Source organism: Anabas testudineus, chromosome 1 (assembly GCF_900324465.2).
Source record: "Anabas testudineus chromosome 1, fAnaTes1.2, whole genome shotgun sequence".
NCBI lineage: Eukaryota > Metazoa > Chordata > Actinopteri > Anabantiformes > Anabantidae > Anabas > Anabas testudineus.
This window is the reverse complement of record NC_046610.1, coordinates 2,694,085-2,715,223: the sequence shown is the minus strand read 5'-3', so window position 1 is coordinate 2,715,223 and position 21,139 is coordinate 2,694,085. Positions and strand designations below refer to the sequence as shown.

The 21,139-nt window shown below is 40.2% G+C and overlaps 1 protein-coding gene across 2 annotated transcripts; it reads right to left on the bottom strand.

Moving 5' to 3' along the window:
• Positions 1-5,445: 5,445 nt before the first annotated feature.
• Positions 5,446-20,445, bottom strand: LOC113161301 (MORN repeat-containing protein 4-like). 2 transcript variants are annotated; one of them, XM_026358807.1, is made up of 5 exons: positions 20,331-20,445; positions 18,490-18,564; positions 11,399-11,513; positions 9,079-9,188; positions 5,446-7,524 (listed from the first exon to the last, which is right to left on the bottom strand). In XM_026358807.1, the coding sequence occupies exons 2-5, from the start codon at positions 18,554-18,556 to the stop codon at positions 7,373-7,375; spliced, it is 444 nt and encodes a 147-aa protein (XP_026214592.1). In that variant the 5' UTR covers positions 18,557-18,564; positions 20,331-20,445; the 3' UTR covers positions 5,446-7,372. The 2 variants fall into 2 exon arrangements, with proteins under 2 accessions (XP_026214592.1, XP_026214591.1); XM_026358806.1 differs by having other exon boundaries at positions 18,490-18,561.
• Positions 20,446-21,139: the final 694 nt, after the last annotated feature.

The window sequence follows — 21,139 nt, the reverse complement described above, 5'->3', positions numbered from 1 at the left end:
GTTTATCTCTCACTTAATCACTAATTGTATGCACACACACACACACATATATATATATATATATATATATAATATATCTATAGGTGACTTAAATTATTCCGTGACTTTTGTCATCAATTCAATTCAGCTTATTTATGCGACACCAGATCAAAACAAGAGTCATCTCAAGGCACTTTGCATTATACCGTTTCAAACCCTACAGAACTATGTGGAAAACATGCACAACTATATAGAATTACATAGAAACCCCAACAAACCCACAGCATAGATTATGTCTATGCTTTCTTTTATCTGCACCATAGATGCACTTCACAATTAATTAATTTGTTTTTCTTTTGGCAATGAGCCTTGAAAATGTGCAGAAAAGCGAAGGAAACAAAGGTCCAGAGCTTGAACTTAACCAGCAACATTTCAGAAAAATGACTTTCATTTGAAATATGTACTAAGTGCAGGTTCAGTTTTGACTTTGTTTCCTGTGAGAATAAATGAAAAACAACAGCTCTCAAATAGCATTTAAACTATCATCGGACACTAAAGCTCTCCAGTGAAACCAGAATCGTGTTCCTTTTAAGCTTTGGGCTGGTATCTGTCTAATCTTCTTCCTCCTCTCATGTTTCAGACGCGGTAGCTCAGAGTGGAAGACTAAGAGCTGCTGAAATTTTTATTTAGCAGATGAATACACCTATTATATACCTCCCCCAACGCACTTGTGCATGCATATTTACACTCAGACGCACACAGGCCACAGAAACTCCCAAATGTGCTGTTGTGAGCAGTGTGAACCCAGAGCAATTAAAACCAGACAAAATCCATGCTGGCTTTGTGTTTCCAATGTCCTTTTCCCCCTCTTCATACTGCCAGCTTTTATTTCTTACAGTTGCATGACAGTATGTGTCCCTACAGTGCCAGGCCTCTCTTATCAGTATGCCGTGTGCACTTCCTCTCTAAACATGGCCAAAGCGTTTGGGAGCCGTGAAGCTTCACTGATAAGATAAGAGACAAAGCCTTCTCTCTTTAAGGAAAGTGTGAAATAGAAAACAGGAGATCCATCCCCGTGGAATTAGATAGAAAGAATAGCAGGAGAAGAGCGATGGAAATCATATGCTTTGAAAATTAAATTTAAAAAGCAAGAGTCCGATATGAACCATGAGATTAGGGGACGGAGGAATTCATTTTGAGTGTAGGAACAAAAGAACACACACAAACACACATACCTGCCACTTCTAGCGTGTTAGGTGAAGAATGTCTGCAGAGCGTATTTAAATACTTTACCATGGCAACAGGCTCTATGATTAGGGGCAAACAGGCAAAACTGCTGCAGCACTTGGGATTGAGATGATACAAATTAAGGGAACTCTGGCCGGTTGCCAAGGAGATGAAATAGGCGGTGGGGTTAAAGTCCAACCTAAACATACCTTAAAGCTATTTTAGTGACAGCGGAGCAGGGAGTGGGTGGGGGGAGGGAAGGACAGAGCATGGGGGAGGCGAAGAAGGGGAGGGGGGGTTTCTGACAGCCGAGCGCCACAAATAATCGCTACACCTGCCGAGATGAGTGATCAGAGTTCAGAATCCCTCCATATGTCTGAGCGTGTTTCGCGTCTCCCAGGAAGCTCGAAAGAAAAAGCTCGTAATCCGGTTCAGTTTCATGCATTTTCTTTATTTTTTCCTCATTTAAAATACCAAATGCAGCTTCTTATATATATATATATATTTTATTTATCGTGACATCACCATTTTCCAGTAAATTCATCAGAAACGACACAAGTGACTTTATGGCTTTGTGACATCAACCAGCTTCAGGTTACAGTGTTTAAAGGTGCCAAACGGGAACAAAGCCCCAAGTGAAACATACATTTTATTAGCAAGGTCCCACATTATCTAGATAGTTTTACCAGAATATTCCAGAAGCTCTGTTCAGAAGGCTAAATGTTTGACAGGAGATCTGCACTGTTGTCCAGTGGTAGGTCGTTTATGAGCCGTGACGACTGTAAAATGTGTCTGAGAGTGTACCTTTGATCTTACAACGTCTTAAACATATTGTAAACTCACAAATGAACAAAAACACATAATGCAGACTTTGTCTTTGCAGCGTCTGTCTGCTGCAGGAGGTTGTAAATCTGGGATATGTGGTAAATCTCCAGAAACCCAAGACAGTCGACATTAAAGGGTCACATTATGCTTTTCGTGTTGTGATGTTACATAAAGACTGAAGTGGAGTTGGTTCCCTGTGTTACACAAAGTCAAAGGCCCAAAACCTGACCAGGGTTTTTGGGAAGGTTGTTCCTGAAGAACTGGCCATAGTTTGGCTCACAGGAAGACCTCCACAAGCTGGGCAATCATAACAGGGGAGGATGGGGAGGAGGGTTTTAAAGATACAGGAGCTCAAACGAGCCTTTTTAGTCTCAAGGCCAGAGGAGCTCAGTGGAGCCCCAGAATAAAATAAAGCTAAATTAAGCATCATACGGCCACTTTATGTCAGCTTTTTAGTATTTATGACCTCATTAACAACCTTTAATGCCCCCCCCCCCTCACTTTAATTTCAAGGTTAGCCTCCTGCAGGTTTATTAAATATTCCCTTTAAAAGTGCACTGCATCAATATGGTTTATATGGTTTGGAGCTTTTCAGTTGACAGATTAAAGAATAATCTTTGTGAAGCATCACAGACTGCGATATCCAGATGTTTGGTCTCCATGAACCTATGAGTTAATCTTCAGAAACACTACGTTTCCCATAATGCAATGTAATAAAGCAACATTTCCTGCAGAGACACAGTACATATGTGCCTGTCGTCCTCATCGTTTGCATTTATAGCATGTTAAAGATTTCAAAATAACACTGTGACCACTAAATGATGTGGGACCTTTACCTGGTCCTATCTCGTCCTTCTCTTCGTTCCCTTTGTTGTTTAAAACCTTAAATATTTGCATTTTATAAGATTTATTGTAAATAGATACATCTTGCATTTTCCTGTATATTTAAAATTTTCTAATTTCTGTCTAAAACTGAGGACAAAGCAGATGCGGAGGCCTGCAGTGAGTGAAGGCGGTGAGTCAGCCGTGTCATTAGTCATCAGGCTATAATCTCACCAGACTGTGATATATATTGGTCAACCACTGTCCTCCGCCCCCGCGCTGCCTCTCCGACTGTTCTTCATTAACCACAGAGAACACAAGTAGCTTTAAAAAAACAGCAACACTTAAGAAAAAGTTAGCAAAACAGTATTTAAAGTATTCAAAGCACAGTAGAAGATTTTTGTTCAGGCACTCGTTTATCCCTTTGTCGTTTTCGTTTTTTTTTTTTTTTTTTTACATTCCCGGCCTTGTTGAACAACAATTACAGGGCCGCAGAATGCTCTTTCCACATTTTCTAATTACAGTGGTGATTACGGTAATGGATTTTGGTTTTGTTAGTGTCATACATCAGGTCGGCACAGGCTCGACTGTGGGTGTTTGTGTGAATGAGTGTTAGAGATGAATACTAATTAACTAATCAAAATAATCGTCAGTCTCCACATGCGTGTGAAATAAGTGACACGTGTAAACAGCTTGTATCGATACACAATCGGGCTTCAACTAAAAACTCACATTTAGTCCTGGGGCCAGATGTATAAATGTGCACACAGAAAACGTGCAGACTCCTCCTCGTACACAGAAACTGTGTTTGTTTCTTAATATTCCTGATTGTTTGATTATTTAAACCTCTATTTAAATAAATGTTTGATTCATGCAATGTTTTTTTTTTTTTGAGGGACAAGTTTTGTTATGCAAACAGATGTTTTAGGGTGTTTCTACATCCTTTCATGGTGAATGTGGGAACAGGTATGTCCGGTTCACACAGCTTTAGTTGTGTTTTATACATCTAGCCCCTGATGTAACAGTCATAGAGCCTCAACGAGGAAGAAAATAAAAGACAACCTTTGTTAAGAAATCGTGTCTCCGCAGGTTGTTTGAAATCACCTCGAAAACAGAATTCATTTCATATCATATCGACCACTTGAATTCAAGGATGAACTGATTAGATTTGAGGTGTCAAAGGTCAAGGTCACTGTGACCTCTCATCTGTCCCATTTTGTCATCTCAATATCTCAGAAATTCCAGGTGGGAATTTTATTATATCGGACACAAATGTCTTTGAGTCGTGAATGAATTGTTTAGAATGAGTCTGGACATTGTATCCAGAGACTCACACGACCACCAGGCGATAACTCCGGTTTATACAGCCCGATATTGCAAATCACCAATGTGCCTCGAGGGGCTCAACAGTCTGTGTGATCTGACACCCACCGCCTCAGTCTGACATTTTATTGATACATTATCAAGTCAAATGAGACGATTGATGTCTGTTTTATAGATCCAGTGGATATTAAGGTAACGGTAGCTTAGCACAAAGCCTGGAACTGTTATTGTCGTGGCCTGTTGTGTCAGAATACCAGCCTTTAAGACAACATACAAGCATGATTCTGAAAAAACAGACTCTCTCTCTAAAGAAAGTGTTTGACATTTTAGAAAATATGCTCATTTACTTTCTTGTGGAGAGGAGGCAATTAGTACAGATGGTCTCATGCATCTCATGCGTCTCCACAAGAATGCAAATAAGTGTATTTCCCAAATGTTAAACTATTCCTTCAGGCTAAAATTCAATTTGCATGCATTTAATACATCTTCTGTTTATCCTCTTTCATCTTCTTTCAACGATTGTGGATTATATGGTTCACATTTGTGGACATTTCCTACTTAAAAGCGAGTCTACTGTGAATCATTAGGATCTATTTTGATCTTTAGAGTCTAAATTTAAATTAGTGTCGTCTCCTGTGGTTGGCTGATGTGTTCGATGGTCCAGTCGCTGTAATTACTGTATGAATTCAGTTTTAGGGTAGATTTCAAGCATACCCTCCACACGCTTCACAGTGAAACATGGACGTCTGACAGTGTTAAGACGACATTGCTGCTGTTTAGTGAAATCCTTACACGTTAATATCAAATGGCAACTTTTCAAGTTGAGCTTTTAAGGTGCATTTTAAAGGGTTTTGTGATCCACTCTGTTTTCTCAGACTGTGAAGGAACATGGGATCATTCAGCTAAATAACGTAAAAACAAACAAACATAGTCACAAGCTTTTTTTTCTCCTGGTAATAACACAGTGTCCAAAACTAACATCACTAAAGTACACGACACCCCCCTCTAGAAAAACCCCAACTCAGCTAAAGGCAGCAGCCATTTAACAGTGTCTCAGATCTCAGAGCCAATTAAAAGGTGTGAGATGCGACCATCAGTTTGGATGTTTTCGTGTAAACTGGATGTCGCTGACTGAGATCGACAGCCCCCCCCCTGAACCACATCCTAAATTAATCTCAGAGATAATCACATTACCGACAATTAACTCCATTTCTCATTTAAGAGCCCCCCCCCCCCCCCCCCCCCCCCCCACCCCACCCTCTAACCCACGGTACGACTACACCACCACACACGTATACTGGACGTCTACACACCACACGTCTCATTACACAGACGCTGATTCCCAACAGGCACGACGCACGTGCGAAATATGTTTTACTTAAAGCTTCTCACAAGCTTTGTTACGTTCACAACAGTTTTCACCTGTTATTTTTCTACTGAGCAAGAAATGTTTATACACAAACACTAAATATCGTGAGTGACATCATTGATCGGGGATGTGGTAAAAAAAAACAAGATGCATAAAGTGAGAGAGTGATTTTTCTCCCTGACAAGAATTGTGACATTAAGTTAAAGCACATTATGGATTCCTGATCAAAAATACAGTAAGTTTAAGACTTTTGCTGCATATGCTTGAAAAAAATGCAGAATTTCATTGAAAATTGAACGTATTTCTGGAATGAAACCCTTCAACATCAGACTTTCACCTCATCCTATGAGCCTCACTATGATCCCAAAAGCCTCTTTTGCAGAAAACATCCTGCTCCTCATTTCCGAATGTAAAACCTGTTTCGAACAGAGTCTTGCTTTCAGGCAGAAATTGCATGTTATTATCAAATTGCACCTCCAATACAGAAATTGCACTCATTACTCGAGCCTGCGATACTGCAGGCACTTCCAGTCCCCTCTGCTGCTCATCCCTACCTCCCCCCCGCCCTTCCTACTTCCTCTCCGATGATCAGCCACTGATTCTGGATCAGCTGTAGCCTCTTGGCACTGTGTGGTTGGCACTGAGGAGGATGTTCCTGCTAATCTGTGATCAGACTGAGCTGTAACGGCACTGAGTGAAAGGAAAACAAAAAATAAAAGATACTGCTTAAATATTCTCCAGCCAGCATCTACACCCCTCTGACATTTCACTAACTTATAGTAAATCATTTTTATTTTATTAGTAGAGCACCAACAGGAGGACTACAGCGTCATTCAACTAAGGCAGAAAACCCAGTACGCACTGATCTGGAAATATGAAGGTAAAGTAAGTTAAAACTGGGCTAAACTTGGTCGACACACTTAAGTCTGCTTTCCTAAACTTTAGCTGGTATATATAGTTTTTCATTAGAGAACACTTTCCTGAAAATATAATGTACAGTGGCAAGAAAAGTAAGTGAAACAGTCACAGAATCACTTCAATTTTAGAAATCCAAACCTTTAAATTCTGAAACACGTATCAGTAGATTAAATTTGATAGTGTGTGCAAAGTAAGTGAACAGCTCCTATTTTAAACACTCGACAGATTTAATCAACTTCTTCTACTTTCTGCAGCTCATCTAATTTTCAAGTTAGAGCTACAGGTTGTAAACATTAATTAGACTGTCTCTAAAAAAAACTGTATTCCATCTCTGGCAAAAAAGAAAACATAATTATAGATGTAAATTAATTCTTGGAGTTTTAGTTATTTATGACTTTAATTACTTGCAAATGTAGAAGCTGAGCCTAATTAGAAACAATAAGGAATTCAATCTGTGATTTTGATTTTGAAGTATTAAATTAAAAATGTTTAAATGCTAAAAAACAAATTTAGCCGAGTTTAAACCGAGATGCTAACAAATCAGTGTTTACTGGAAAATGTCTATATGCACTTTTAAATCCAGTTTTGTCAGATTAGCTGACCCTGAAGCAGATTTAGCACCAGTGTGTTCACTGAACTGTAAATCTGTGTTTGGCTCAGCTGATCCTGGATCAGTGGCTTCCTACGTATCAACCTACTGGACCCATCGACCTCGACTGCAAGTTGCACATTTGACAAATAAAACTTGAAAGAAAAATAAATGTAAGAAAGTAAAATGACGTGTGCTAAATTACAGCCGTCAAAGAACAAGGATGAAGACAAAAACAACAACCGGATGTTCAAAGTAAGTGTAGGATACTGGGAGGAGGATGACCTGGTACTGGGGCACTGTGGGTGATGTAGTCCTCATCACATAGCCAGAGCTCGAGCCTTGGCGGCCGCTGCCTGCGCTCTCTGCACGGCTCCTTGGCTGTTGTCCCTCCTCACCAGCTGGTTGGTCTCGAACAGGCCCTCGTGGCTCCCACCGCCACCGGGGCCTCCGTCCACAAACGTCAGCACTCCTGGAAAGTCATCAGAGTAAAAGCACACACTTAATAAAACAAAGAGGAGAAACACAGGCAGGAAAACGTCATATTCACTGGACATGTTTTTCCAGTCTCGATAAGATTGAAAAACACTCACACAAAACACTTCAGGCTTTGTGTCCAGATGCTGGTAGGTGGATTATGTTACCTTAGGTCAGAGGCTGATTGGTTGTTCCCCCCTGTCTAAATGATGCTAAGCTAACTGTTGTCTCACACATTTCTAGGGCTGAATGATTATTGATTTTAAAAGAATATTGCAGCTTGGCAGCGTAAAATCCTAATATACACTTCTGTGTCAATGTTACTTTCACACATGCACCGTCTGGATGTTCTTTTTCTTCGTCATGGAGAACCTGGCATCTGAAATGTGGACTCGTTTAAACGTGCAGAGCGTTTCTGCACAGAGTTAATGTTTGTCTTAAGAGATTCAGTTGAATTTCTGGATGCAGTGGCGGACTGGGTTAATTGATAAAGGCTTTCCAAAATATGTGTGAGCCGTGTGGCTGCATTCATCACACTAGAGAGTTTATCATGAGGACTCAAAGGTCACACATTCAACAGCGGTTTCCACAGCTCAGATTCTGCACAGAATTGATGTATGGCTGACTTGTTGCACAACAGACTTTGAGGTTGCATTTCTGGATCCAGCAGTGAACTCTGTTAAGTAACAGTTTTCCAACGTACATCTAAACCCATGTGGTTTTATTCATCATGGTAGCATGGCTGGAAGGTGACATTCATTCAACATTTGGCCTCTGTCCCAACTTTTTTAGAGTTTCTAATTGTCCTATGAGCTCAACGGAGGCTTGTGTCTCGGCACCTTATCTGTTCTCTCATCTGAACTCGTGTTTCCTTTATATATTATGGGTTAGGGTTATCTGTTCCCTGAACTCAGTTTAATGTTTAACTGAAAACTGTATAAAGAGCATTTTGGTCCTTCCTTTACAAAACACCACAGCGCTGATTTCAGGTTGTTGGATCTCGGTAAACTGAAGGAGTCTTTATGCTCCGTCTCTATTTTTACAAGCACAAAAATGAGCCAGTTGTCACAGTGACACATTGTTCCACCCTCGCCACCCAGCAGGCTTCAAATAAAACGTGTTGATTACTTCCCGAGACTCAGGGGGTTCAGCCCAGACAATTATCACGTTTTGCTATTTAATATAATTTAAAAAGTATTTAAAACATTTGGTAACAGAACAAAGAGCACAGACACATAAACAACTGAGACTGAAGATATGAAATGTTACCTCAATCCGTGTTTAATGATGGACTGAATACTACTGACACACTAACCCAAACCACCCTTCTGTTATGTCTTTTGAATTTCTAATTTTACTTGCAGTTATATGATGACCGATGCCATTATTAAATAACATAACACCACATAATCAACCCACGTTTAATCTAAATTGGACCAGAAGTGTCTGATATGCTGCATTTTTTCCCATCTCTTCAGATCAGTGATGTCTGAATTAGGACTGAAATATTTTAGTGTATTTGTACCTGAAAACGGTGGTGAAATCTTACCGTAGCCGTCCACACATCCACTTTTAAACTCGCCCTCAAATCTCATCCCGTCAAAGCGAGTGAAGACGCCGACACCTTGGAACTTCCCCTGCACAAATTCCCCTTCATATCTAAAAAAGAAATAAAAATATCCTGTAGAGTAGAAGAAACTAAGAAATGAAAAGCATATGTGAGTATAATAAGTAATAAATTACAGAATAGATTCACAGATTTCCAGGTCAGGTGCCCACATGAACCCTGAACGAGGTCCTGTTTGTTGTAATAACATTATTTTCTAAAGCCAAATTAATGGCACAAAATCCAGTCTTAGAACTGACTTCTAAATATGTTTAGAAGTCAGAGTTAATCAAATCAAATGATTATAATTAAAGTTAATGTGTTTTAGTGGAAATTTCTCTTTCTGTGTTTCCCTGTTTAAATAAGGAAGCAAATGTGAATTAAAGCAGCTGCAAGTCTGCAAGACGTTCACATGATTTAAATAAATTGTGAGGTTGCAGTCTGTTTTCTTCAGATACATTTTAATACATTTTTGACCAGAGGCAGGACTGTGGATTTCAGGGGAACCATCTCTGGTATGAATCTAATAGACGCCTGTATTAATAGGATGAATGGAGCAAAGAAAAGCTATTTCAGTATTCATAGGATCACCCGACTATTGTTTTGTGTTTGACTTTAAGGAATAGTGACGAAAAGAAAAGCCAAAGTGTGAGGAAGGACATTTTTCTGGAGGAATGCTTCCACAGCTACGTGAACAATGACGACGTCTGACCTTGAGAATTTGGAATTTTAGGTATGAAAACAGCAAAAAAACATTTCAATTTTCATATAGCAACAAAAATGCACCGAAGCATCTGAGCTTTCTTTAAACTGATGTGATATTAACCGTAGAATGGCTGCAGAAAAATTCCGACACATACAGAACATATTGTGTTTCCATGTTGGTGCCTGCAAGTAAAAGGTTTGAATAGTTTTTGTGACTCCAGACGGAGTCCTGCAAAGAGAAGCTGACTCCAGCAGCGGTCCTTTGTGAAGCAGCTACAAACTTTCTACAGTCCAGAGTCTAAAGATGTGTAGTGAATATTCACTGAACACGTAAAAACACAATGCATGGCCTTCAACAGGTTCCTCTTTAGTCTTCAATGTCCTCCGCTGCACTTGAACTTTTCATTTCTCTCTAAAAGCAGATGAAACAACTGCAACGTAGCATAATCTGAATTAGGGATGAAATATTTTCTGTGACTATTAGAGTCACTAAACCACATTCTTTAATGAAACTGCAGATGTTTCCCCCAGCTGTGGAACATTAGAGCCAATATCACAATAAGAAAGAAGCGCTTTATTATGATGTTTAACATGTTGAGTTGAAATGAAAAGAAACTCAAAGGCACACAAGTTGAAGAAGGATTTATTTTAACCGCACACTATCTGCTCATCTATACGTGTTATTTTAAACAAACTGTGTGATGAAAGGTGACAGATTTAATTTTGTGCTACAATCTGCTGTGTTTCTTTTCCGTCTCTGTTTATTTCTCGCTTTTCAGAGGCTGATGAACTACATGTTCGCATCCTGCACTGACATATTTCATTATGTACAAGGGAATAAAATAGACTGGATCGGTGTTTGGGACCTCATTAATATAATACTCTCTCTGTTAGGAATAAAACTAATTAATTAACAATGAGTTAATCACTCTGGTGACAGTTTAATCATCATTTATCAAACAAAAACACCAAACATGGTCTGGTTCCAGGTTCTTTAATGTGCTGATTTGTTGCTTTCCTCTGTTTGATATTATTGTCCAGCGTGTGTTCAGGGTTTTGGGACATTTTTTTGCCATCTTCACTTTTATAGACTGAATTATTAGTTGGTTAATCATGAAGATATTCATAAATTAAATAATTTTAACTTGGCACTGAAGGGCATAAAGATGGAGCAAAACCCTTGGTGGATTAAAATTATTTGTAGTATTTTAAAGTAATCGAAATAAAAAAATAATTTAAATTAAAATAATTAAAGTTATTTTTCCAACTAAAATAATGTAAAAATTCCAAAGAACTCCCGGTTGAAGTTTATTTGCTTCTTTCCTTTCTAATATATAATTTTAAATTTATCACTTTTGAACTTTTGGACATTTTAAGACATAACCTTGAGTATTTTCCTTTGTTCTTGGATATTTCACAGACTAAATGATTACTGATTGTAACATTAACAATATTAAAATAACCAATATAAATGATTCAAAGATTAGTGAGTAAATAGAAGAAGCACCAGATGCTTTAATTTGGCTGTAAGTTTAAAAACAGGAAGTGAGAGACAGACCTGGAGCCATCAGGAAACACCAGCATCCCACAGCCGTTGAAGAGGCCGTTCTCAAACTGCCCGGTGTAGCACGTCCCGTCACCGAAGGTCAGCTGACCCAGGCCGTGACGCAGACCTGCAGCCACAAACACACGGAGCGGAGTTTGATACTTTTTAGATCCAGTTTGTTTAAGTAAATGTAAACTCTGTTGGTGAGATATGGAAATGACAAGAGAAGAACAACAGAGTGCAACAGAAACTAAAGCACAACATTAAATAGTAAATAAAAATATAAAAAATAAAAAAACAAAAATCAGATGATGATGTTCATCACTAAATCATCAAGGGATTAGGTTTGATAGCATCATAAACTAAAACTTTTAATTAGTGAGAAACCACGTTGGTGTTGAAGTCCACTGAAACCTTAATAATAAATAAATAAATAAAATAACAAATAAAGTCTATTTGTTGTTTCACATGATTGGATGATACAGAAAATATCCTCTGTTACACAGAGAGCACTTGAATACTTGATAAAATTGGACAAATGAGTCGGCTGCTTTTTGTTTGTGTCTCACACTTCAACCGTATCAGACTGTTGCATTGCTCTGACTCCTGTCCGACTGGCTTCGGTCGAAGTTCAACTAAACTGAGGCCGTTCGTCCTCTCAGGTCATCAGGTTGAGGTTTGATAAATGTTCTCAGAGCGCCAACCAAGCATGGAGCAGCAGCATCTGACAACACTTTGGCATGGATCCCTGTAGAAAAGGTCAAACTGGAAGCATGACAGGCATCCTGTAGCCAAAACATGACCCTCGACGTTCGGCATTTACTCCAAAACAAAATGATACAGTTCTGATTGTTATAGGATGCTGGGTGTAAAAAGACTCAAAGGACACTGGTGCATATAAACTAATTAAGAGCTTCAGATCATTCATGTTTCTCTCTTTAAAACCTTTGCTGCTGACAACAACATTTACAAGTGGTCAGGATTTTGCTGATGATTTTGATTCTGCTTTGGCACAAGACCAAGAAAATAACCTGTGATTGGATTAACTTTCGATGATGGAGGACGGTGTGAAGCAAATCACTATTTTTGGTTCACACCAATAACATGTTGAGCTGCTAAATACTCGACCTTCATGCCTGATATCTGCAAACATACAACCTAAACCGAGAGGTCAAAAATATACCGTAGAGCAGGAGTCCTAAAAATAACATTTTAAAATAAATTCTAAAACGTATTTTAAGGAGTTACGTGACAGTTTAAGGAAGTGCAGAAGGGATGTGGTCACGCTCTGGTTAGATGTTCTCTACAGTCTGTGGTTGATCAAAATATTTTTGGTTAAGACAAGTGAAGAAGCTGGAGCAGTAAAGAAGGCACAGTGCCAAATAATCTCTGTGCCTGATTTTAAATCCTAAATGACTATTTAAAAAATGAATAAAGCGTTGATGCTAATAAAAAGGTAAATTAAGAAGAGTTTCAGCTTGACTGACAGGTGTTAGCTGTGGTGGTTTACGCTCACAAATCTGCATTTTCTCCCTCACGTTCTTGACAAGATGGTCCCAAAAACACAGGTTTCAAAACATCTTTTCAGAGGTACTGTGTGTAGGTAATGTCACAGATGCTGCAGCCTTGTTTTTGTGTTTTATTTTCTGCAGCTCGTGTTTGTTAAACATCTAATAAGGTTAAGACAAACACAGCATGAATGCCACATGAAATATTTTAATAACTTTATAGAAATGGGAAATGCAAATGTCAATTACAAAAACAAAAAGAGTGAGGCTGATGATGAAGGTAAATGAGCTCACACTTTTCAGAGATTCGTAATTGGTGCTAACAGAGAAAAGGTCACCTGCTTTCTTTCATTTTTCGCCTCTTAAAATTCCCCCACAAAGGCGAGACCCGATTTCCCTTGAATTCTGTGACTAATTTCCAGAAGCAGGAGGCAGGCAGTGGAAGAAGACGGGGAGGGAGGGAAGTGAGCATTTCTCCTTCCCCACCTTGATTAGCTCACCCGGTGGGAATCAGGAGAATAACTGGGTGTGATGCACAGTTGGACACAGGCTGAGGAGGTCCAGGGTTTCTCATAGCAGCTGTAAGCGCGGAATAGGATTTAGAGCGCGCTCGCCAAGTGGCATGAAACCAGTGGAGAGGAGCGAAGAAGCTCTGGAGGGGGGAAACCCTAACAGCGGATTGGGATTTACAAGTGGGGGAAGCAGGCGGCTTGGCAGGGGTTGAGGCAGGGGTGAGGCTAATGAGTGTTGTCCTTGCTTCCAGCTAATGGCAAAGTAAATTAGGCAGTCCATCTGTCAGGGCTGCTTTAAGTGCTGCTCTCTGCCCAATCTCAGCAGGGTTTTCATGGGAGATTTGGAAAAGAGATTTGGCTGAAACTAAACCTGCAGCTCTGCAGCTCTCCATTTTCAGTCGCTGCTTCTCTGAAATATCCTGCACCCATATCTGTTAATGTGTGTGTGCAAGAGCTGGACTCGATTAAGTGTATATGGGTGAAGAGGAGGGCCAGCAGAGGCTTAAATCCAACTCTGACAAACAAGAGAGAATTAGGGCCACAAATTTCACTAAATGTGCAAATATAAAAATCTGTGGAGTGTTAAAGAGGCCACAGTCGTCCCACCACATACACCAAGAGCAGTGACAAAGCATGAAAAGAAATTACTGAATATAATGAAAGTGCAAGCATTTTATAAACCACAATGAATCTGTGACAGATTATCAGCGGACTGCTGCAGCAAGGGACAGTAATTTACTCTGTCTCCTCAGATTTGATCCCTTCAGACTGACTCTAATCTGTTGTTCAGCTCCTTTGGAACGCCTCTCTCCAATCTCGTGTCGGGTCACGGCCTCCGGCTAATTACGGTTTAGCTGAATTTGTCCGGCTTTTATGTCAATCAATAGCGGTAATGCATAGATGTTAAATGACCGCATGGGCAAAGTACAGTAGTAAATGGCTTATGGCTGTGCCTGCTGTGGATGCAGCCAACCTGCTTCCTGTAACCTGATAGCCTCGGGGCCTGTCTTCAACCAGCGCCCTGCTGAATTATTCATGTGACACTGTGGACCTCTGTTCGACACACACCTTCGTGTTTGTGTGCAAACAGTAAAGGGGGAGATGCACGGACGCAGAGACACAGTGACACCTCCCAGCGCACAAATACAAATCACAGAGCAAAGTCAGCAGTGTTATGTCAACTAATAGTGTTAATATCAACACAAGTGTTTAATCACACATATTTTGAAATGCCAGAAAATAATTGCGCCTTAGGAAAAGGTACGTGAAGGAACACAAAGTATATTCTCGGAAGTGCTTTAGCAGTATTTACACACTAAAAAGTTATTAAAAGCAGCAAAACATTTGGACCTTGGTGGATGGGTAACCTAAAAAAAGAAGCATTATCTAAATATGGTTACACGTACAGTAAATGTAGATCCAGAACAATTTAAAATGTTAAAAAAGCTGTGTAGGGAGTGAACTTCGAGTTAATTACATTTTACCACCATGTTGTGTTTGCAGCTCATGTTCAAGTTCAGCACACAGCAGCTGTTCTGGAGCTTTCAATCATATCACACGATCTTAATCAGAACCACCATGAGACAAAAGACAGAAAGCTCCAGAAATAAGTCTGTTTTATTTATATTTCATTCTAGATCAGATCTCCCAGTAGAAGATACGAGAAAGACTGAGCACAAAGCAACATGCAGAAAAACAAACAAGCCTCTAATGGAAGTTTGAACAGATTTAAGATCTTAAGTCCAGACTTTAGGAGCCAAAAACTGCAACCACACGCTCTTAGTTCTAAATCTGCTGCAAGGAACAACAACAAGCCCTGGTCCTGACCTGCAGTAGATCTCTAACACTGAGAGGAGCCTGATGAAAAGGAAATCTGCTGTTGAACAGCCACCAGTTGGATCTGTGGTGAGATATTTGCCTTAATGACCTTTGAACTTTAGCTTTTAATCTTAATGAATAAGAATTTTTTAAAACACCATTATAACTAAATAAATTCCATCTGCTAAAGGAAACTGTTCATCATGATCATTTCATTTAATGTTTCTATTTTTTCCACTGATACAAATGCAAATGAATCAGTGCACATACATGTTTTTATAATGTCTCTTTATACAGCTCCTCAGTCCCACTCTGTCCTGATTGGACACTTTGTGGAAGACTTCCTGTGGGCTGAACTGTGCCCAGTTTCAGGTTGTCTCTGCTGTCCTGTAACTGTATCTATTATTGTTATGTGTTTTTGCCTTCGGGGAAAAGTAAACAAACTTATTTTTCCTTCACACCCAAAAAACTAAACGTCTGTTAGACATCTTGACCTCTGCACGAACACTCGAACGCTGGTTATGAGCGAGGTGGTGGACCTAATACCCTGAAGCTCTGACTGTGTGTAACTACACTCAGGGTATTTATGTAGCATCAGAACACGAAAAGCCAAATATAACCCCTTTAATATTTATGTTTGATATAGGTACACTCTTCTATATATGTGTTATTTTAAAGATGGTAAAAATAAATGTGACAAAAATTCTTGGCACCTCCAAACAGCCGACACCAGAGCTACATCAGCTCCGTTAGAAGACTACTGTCCCCAGTCGGCGCTTGGAGATGCCTGTGCTAAAAAAAAAAGAAGAGCGAAAACATGCCGTGTACTAAAACCTGCATCACAGCCAAACCAGTTTAACAGTTTTTTGCTAACCGTGCAGAGACCATATGTTTCTCCCCGCAGCCTCATGCGCGCTCGGGTGCCAAACTTTTGTTCTTTGTTTAACCTTGCCCTAAAGGTTGTCTAAGTTTTTGTCAAACTGCAAATACTGGTTTAGGTAGTGTGATTTCCTGTTTTAGCGGGCTTGTTGGCAGCAGATGGTCTGTGTGAAGATGTGCCTGTAGTTACTGATTTCAGTTTGACACCTTTTTACAGTTTTTTTTTAATCTTAGAAACAATCTGTCTGTGTGAGAGTCCAGGTTCATAGAAAACCTGCTAGTTTTGCTGTTGTGACTCATCTAAAGAACACCCACCTGTCCCGACCCTCGACTCTCACCCTGCATTCCTTAAATCTGCTGTGGGCAACTTTATTTTTTTAACCCAAATTTAATATATAACAGTTTCATCCAGAAATATATTAATAAATGATGTGTAAATACTTGTAGCTGTATTCTAATAACACTGGGATCATGTGGAAGCAGCTGATCAGTGTTAGGAGCATCTGCATGGACAAATGGTTTTACAATCTGCACAGCATATGAAACCCTCTATCCTAAGACCCTCAGTTCAAATAAAGAAAAACTCCCACCTAAACACGAGAAAACTAAAATTATATTTATAAAAATCTAGACCTGTAGGAGTTCCAGAGACGTACCAGACAAACTTTAACAGCGCACACCTCACCTGCTTTTGCAGGGACCGAATTATTCATTGTGTGGCACACAGTCTCATGTCAGTATTCATATATAATGTGACAGGTGTGTGTGTCTGTCATATATTGTAGATCATTTATAATAGAGTATAGATGGAAAATAAAACAGCTTCATACAACACAGAATTCTAATAAAATATATTAGTCTGCACTAATGTATCCGACTACTCTGGCTGCTTGTATAAACACAAGTATTCCAACTTAAATAGTTTTACTAAAACTTATAAAAAACCAAAACCTGCCTTAACCTGCTCTACATGAATTATCTCAGTTGGATCCATGATTTAGAAGCATTATGAAGGTTTACTGGAAAAGGTTTAACTTTAAAAACATAATGACTGCATTTTGTATTTGAGAATCAACTGTTCCTCCAGTCCTGAAAAGATGGATTTGTACCCCTCTAATATCCACCTCACTGTGGTGGAGGAATGGCTCCTGTTAGTGTTTCTCATGGCAAAACAGCCCTAATTGAGGACTTAGACTATGAGAAGCCCTCTGTGGGAACTAGACTGTCATATCTGTCAGTTACTAGTTTCTAGTTTTCCTTTTGAATTTCTAAAATCTCTTCTGTTTTATTCTTTGTTCTACTCTCAAAAGCTGAAACCATAAAATAGTTGTCAATGAATTCTCTGTTGATCTAATTGTTGCAGCTCCAAAAGCGACTCTGACTCTGACACTCGCTCAGTTTTCAAAGGCACAGAGGGAGCAGCACTTGGGGAAAGACCTGCTCATATCTATCGCAGACATCAGTGAGATTGTCAGAAAGCTCCACAGCAGCAGGGTCCCAGGGGCTGGGAGTTACACTGAGATGCTGAGGGCTCTGGATGTTGTCGGCGGTTTTGATTTGACTCGATTCTTCAATGTTGTAGTTGTTTATAGTTTTAAACGGTGAAACAGGTTTTCTCCAAGTATCAGAACAATCTGGATTTTCAACATGTTTCTTTATAAAATTCATTCTTTTTACATCTAGTTTTTTTATTTGACTTTTGCAGACTCTCCTACATTGTAATTGTTCTTATTGTACCAGCATAACAAACCCACATCAGCAGAATTCCCTGAACATTAAAAATGTACGGACTCTGATAACTGATATAATTCTCAGAAACTGTAGTTGACTGCCTCGGAGTATAAAGAACAATCAGGTACCAGAGCAGATTGACATCCAAACACTGGGGGAGAGCCACAGGTAAGTCATTTACTAATTTCACAACAATCCACTAAACCCATTTGTTTTCCATAAGTAAAGTATTCACTTTAATTATCCAGTGAACACATTGTAAAATCCAAAAATGTCATGCTCTAAAAACCTGCATCCTGCAGCACTGGTCTCTTTGACTCTCGACCCTCCTGATCTTGATAACAGTATCAGTCCAGTACCGACTCCCTTTTTACTCTCCACACAGTGAAGCTGGCAAATACTCAGTGTGACCTCGGATCACGAACTGCAGCTAAACTCTGAAGCTGTCTACATGTCCGAACCGGTGTCTCTTAATGCAAATAAAGTAGTAATCCACATATGCTACTGTGATTATGCTAAGAGCATTATTACATGAATCAAATACGAGTGTGGTGTTCACTGCTTGTCTTAATCACATTACAACATCAGTTGTGCTGCGCGTGCAAATGCAGCCGATGATGGAGGACGGGTGAGTGATTGAGGAGGTTGGTCTTGCCTTCTTTCCATTCGCCGTGGTACTCCTCGCCATTGGAGTAGGTGAAGGATCCTCGTGTCAGGGTCATGGGTCCTGCTGGCACAAACAACAGCACCACACAAAAACAAGTGTCAGCATGTTGAGATTTTCACTTGTCACTCACTTGACAATCTGACCCACGCAGAGAGTTCATTAAAGACTGTGAGCGTCTGAAAGCATGTGATGGCTGAACATCGCTTTCCACCAGGTTTTGGCACCTGGCTGCAGGTATTTGGTCCCATTCAGCCACATGAGCACGTTTTCCATTAAAAGAAAAATAATCTGCAGATATTGAAGTAATTCATTATTAATTTATTATTTTTAAGCATTTTCTCATCACAGACGCTCAAAGGTTTCCTGCTTCTCTTTTTTGTATGATCGCAGCTTATTAGAAGTAGTGATGGACGTTTTTGGACATTTTGACTTTCACAGTTAAAAAAAACACAGTTTTCGACCGAAGCTGCCGTCAAACCTCGGCCTCCACTGGGTCATTTGGCTGGTTGCCTGCTGGCTGGCATTACTGGCCGAATGTCTGAGGGCAAACGGCACCAGGAAATCACATGGGTCAAAGCCGTGTTTATCAGGAAAGACGTGATGCCCCATGATGCAACACAGAGAACAAGAAGTAGTGCAGCACTGCTCTCACACACAAACCTTATCCAACACCAGAGCGTGTCTGGACAAACAAAGGAAAACATTTACTTAAAGATAATTTCCTACTAATTAACTGCTCTTAAAAACTGCATTTTATTTTCCTGCCTCTTTATTACCTTTGAGACACTTTGGTGCAGTTGCTTTTTTTTCCTGTGCTGTCAAAATATTAATTTTCGTTAATTATTCACAGAAAAATATTTTGTTTCTGTGTTTTTCCATTTGCGGTGATAGAAAGTAAAAACTGAAGACGCAGAACATTTATTCAAAGTGACTTAGAAGAGAGGTGCGAAGCAACAAGTCAAAGTCAGGGAGAAAACACTTGAAGCAAAGAGCCATGGATAACTTTTTTTATGTAAGACACAAGCGCCAGATACGGAAAGTTATTTATTAGTTATTAAAGTTATTTAAGTGCATGAAGAAATGTTGTCTTCAACGTTATTGGATACTGAACTTTTACGGTGTAATGTTTGGGTGAGAGGGCTAATGCACCTGGATTAGGGAGCTCAGGTAGAAAGGTGAGGTCTGACGCTGCAGGTGAGTGTTACTGTGCAGTAATGTCCACTGACATCAATCAGAAAACAAGAAACCAGAACACCAGAGCTCCAGGTGCTATGTGGCTGAGCTCACCTGAATTCACAAATAAAGATGGTGCCAGTGTTGTAGCCCTTAAATATTCTAAATACGAGTCCACACACTTGTGATACAGACAATAGGCTCCAACACCCAAACAGCTCTTCATCCATTTCTCTTATTCATAGTGAATGGTGCCCTTTTTTCCTCCCGGCTGTGCGATGGTTTAAATTCCCAGTTTTACTCAAACGCATTCTGATTCGTGGAGCAGCAGCTGTGTCTCTCAGGTGTCTCTCAGGTGTCTCTCAGGTGTCTCTCAGGTGTCTCAGCCAGGTTACAGACACTGTGCTCCACATCAAAGAAACGTTTAGGCAGAAAACATCTAAGACTCGTTTATTAGGCTGCTTCATCGCTCAGATGCCATCAGGCTGTCGGATGAAGGAGGAGGCGTGTGTGTCCCTCCATCTAATGTTGCCACAGTAACGGCGCCCTGACCGCTTTCATCCCGCCGGCATGACGCTGCCAGCCTCCCAAACACACGCACACACACGCGCACACGCACCGTGGGCGGGCCTGGAGAAATAAAATAAACGCGTTACCTGTTTGATTAAAGCTCAACTCGGTCCTTTTCTCTACATCACTGAAAACAAAGCGGCAGTTGGAGGATTTCTGCGCCTCTTTCTGGAGCTGCTCGTTTCCCGGCAGAGCTGCCTCAGCGTCTCTCCAAAGTGCGGCGCGCTGATTGGCTGGCGCTCCTCCACCTGGACTCAAGACGCGCTCTGATTGGCTGCTCCCCGCCGCTGCCCAGCCTTCCGGAGGAGACATCTTTGTGGAGGGCAGCGGGTTCACGGACCTCATCAGCCGGAGTGCTCCTGCGTTAAAACGTTCGCCCTCACCTCTTTTATGCGCTGCCCATCGTCTCTGTAGGATTATAAAACGGCAGCGAGGCTCCCTTTAATGATCCGGTGTCATTTCATGTTTCAATTTGGTGATTAGGAATTGGTTTATGGAACTTGATTTATTGTTCTGTCTGGTGCAGGTTTGTTAAATGAGCAGATAGAGATGAAAGAAAAAGACTGGAGGTGACCTAAATGAAGCCAAACTCTGCTGTCCTGGTTTGGTTTCTCAGGGATTTACCTTCTATAAAACAAATGATGATGCTGATTAATGGCCACTTATAAATTAAAGGTCTAAAATATTCAAGTCTTTGAAGACAGTGCTGAAACAAAAAAACCAAACTGTCCCCATCCCCCAGGAAACATGAATAACTTAATAAGCATGTGTAGCCCCATGCAGCTGTGGTGGGTCCTGGGCTTATCAATAATAAAACACATTTTAGGAAGTCGGCACAAGCTGAAATCTAAGCACATGCAGCGTTAACCCTCTTCTGTCAGATACTGAAGCCACA

Excerpts from the sequence above, each read along its gene's own strand:
- LOC113161301 (XM_026358807.1), bottom strand. The coding sequence starts at position 18,556 with ATGACCCTGACACGAGGATCCTTCACCTACTCCAATGGCGAGGAGTAC. Across the intron at positions 9,189-11,398 it reads GTGTTTCCTGATGGCTCCAG|ATATGAAGGGGAATTTGTGC; the intron begins GTCTGTCTCTCA and ends TTTCTTTTTTAG. Across the intron at positions 7,525-9,078 it reads TGGATGTGTGGACGGCTACG|GAGTGCTGACGTTTGTGGAC; the intron begins GTAAGATTTCAC and ends ATGACTTTCCAG.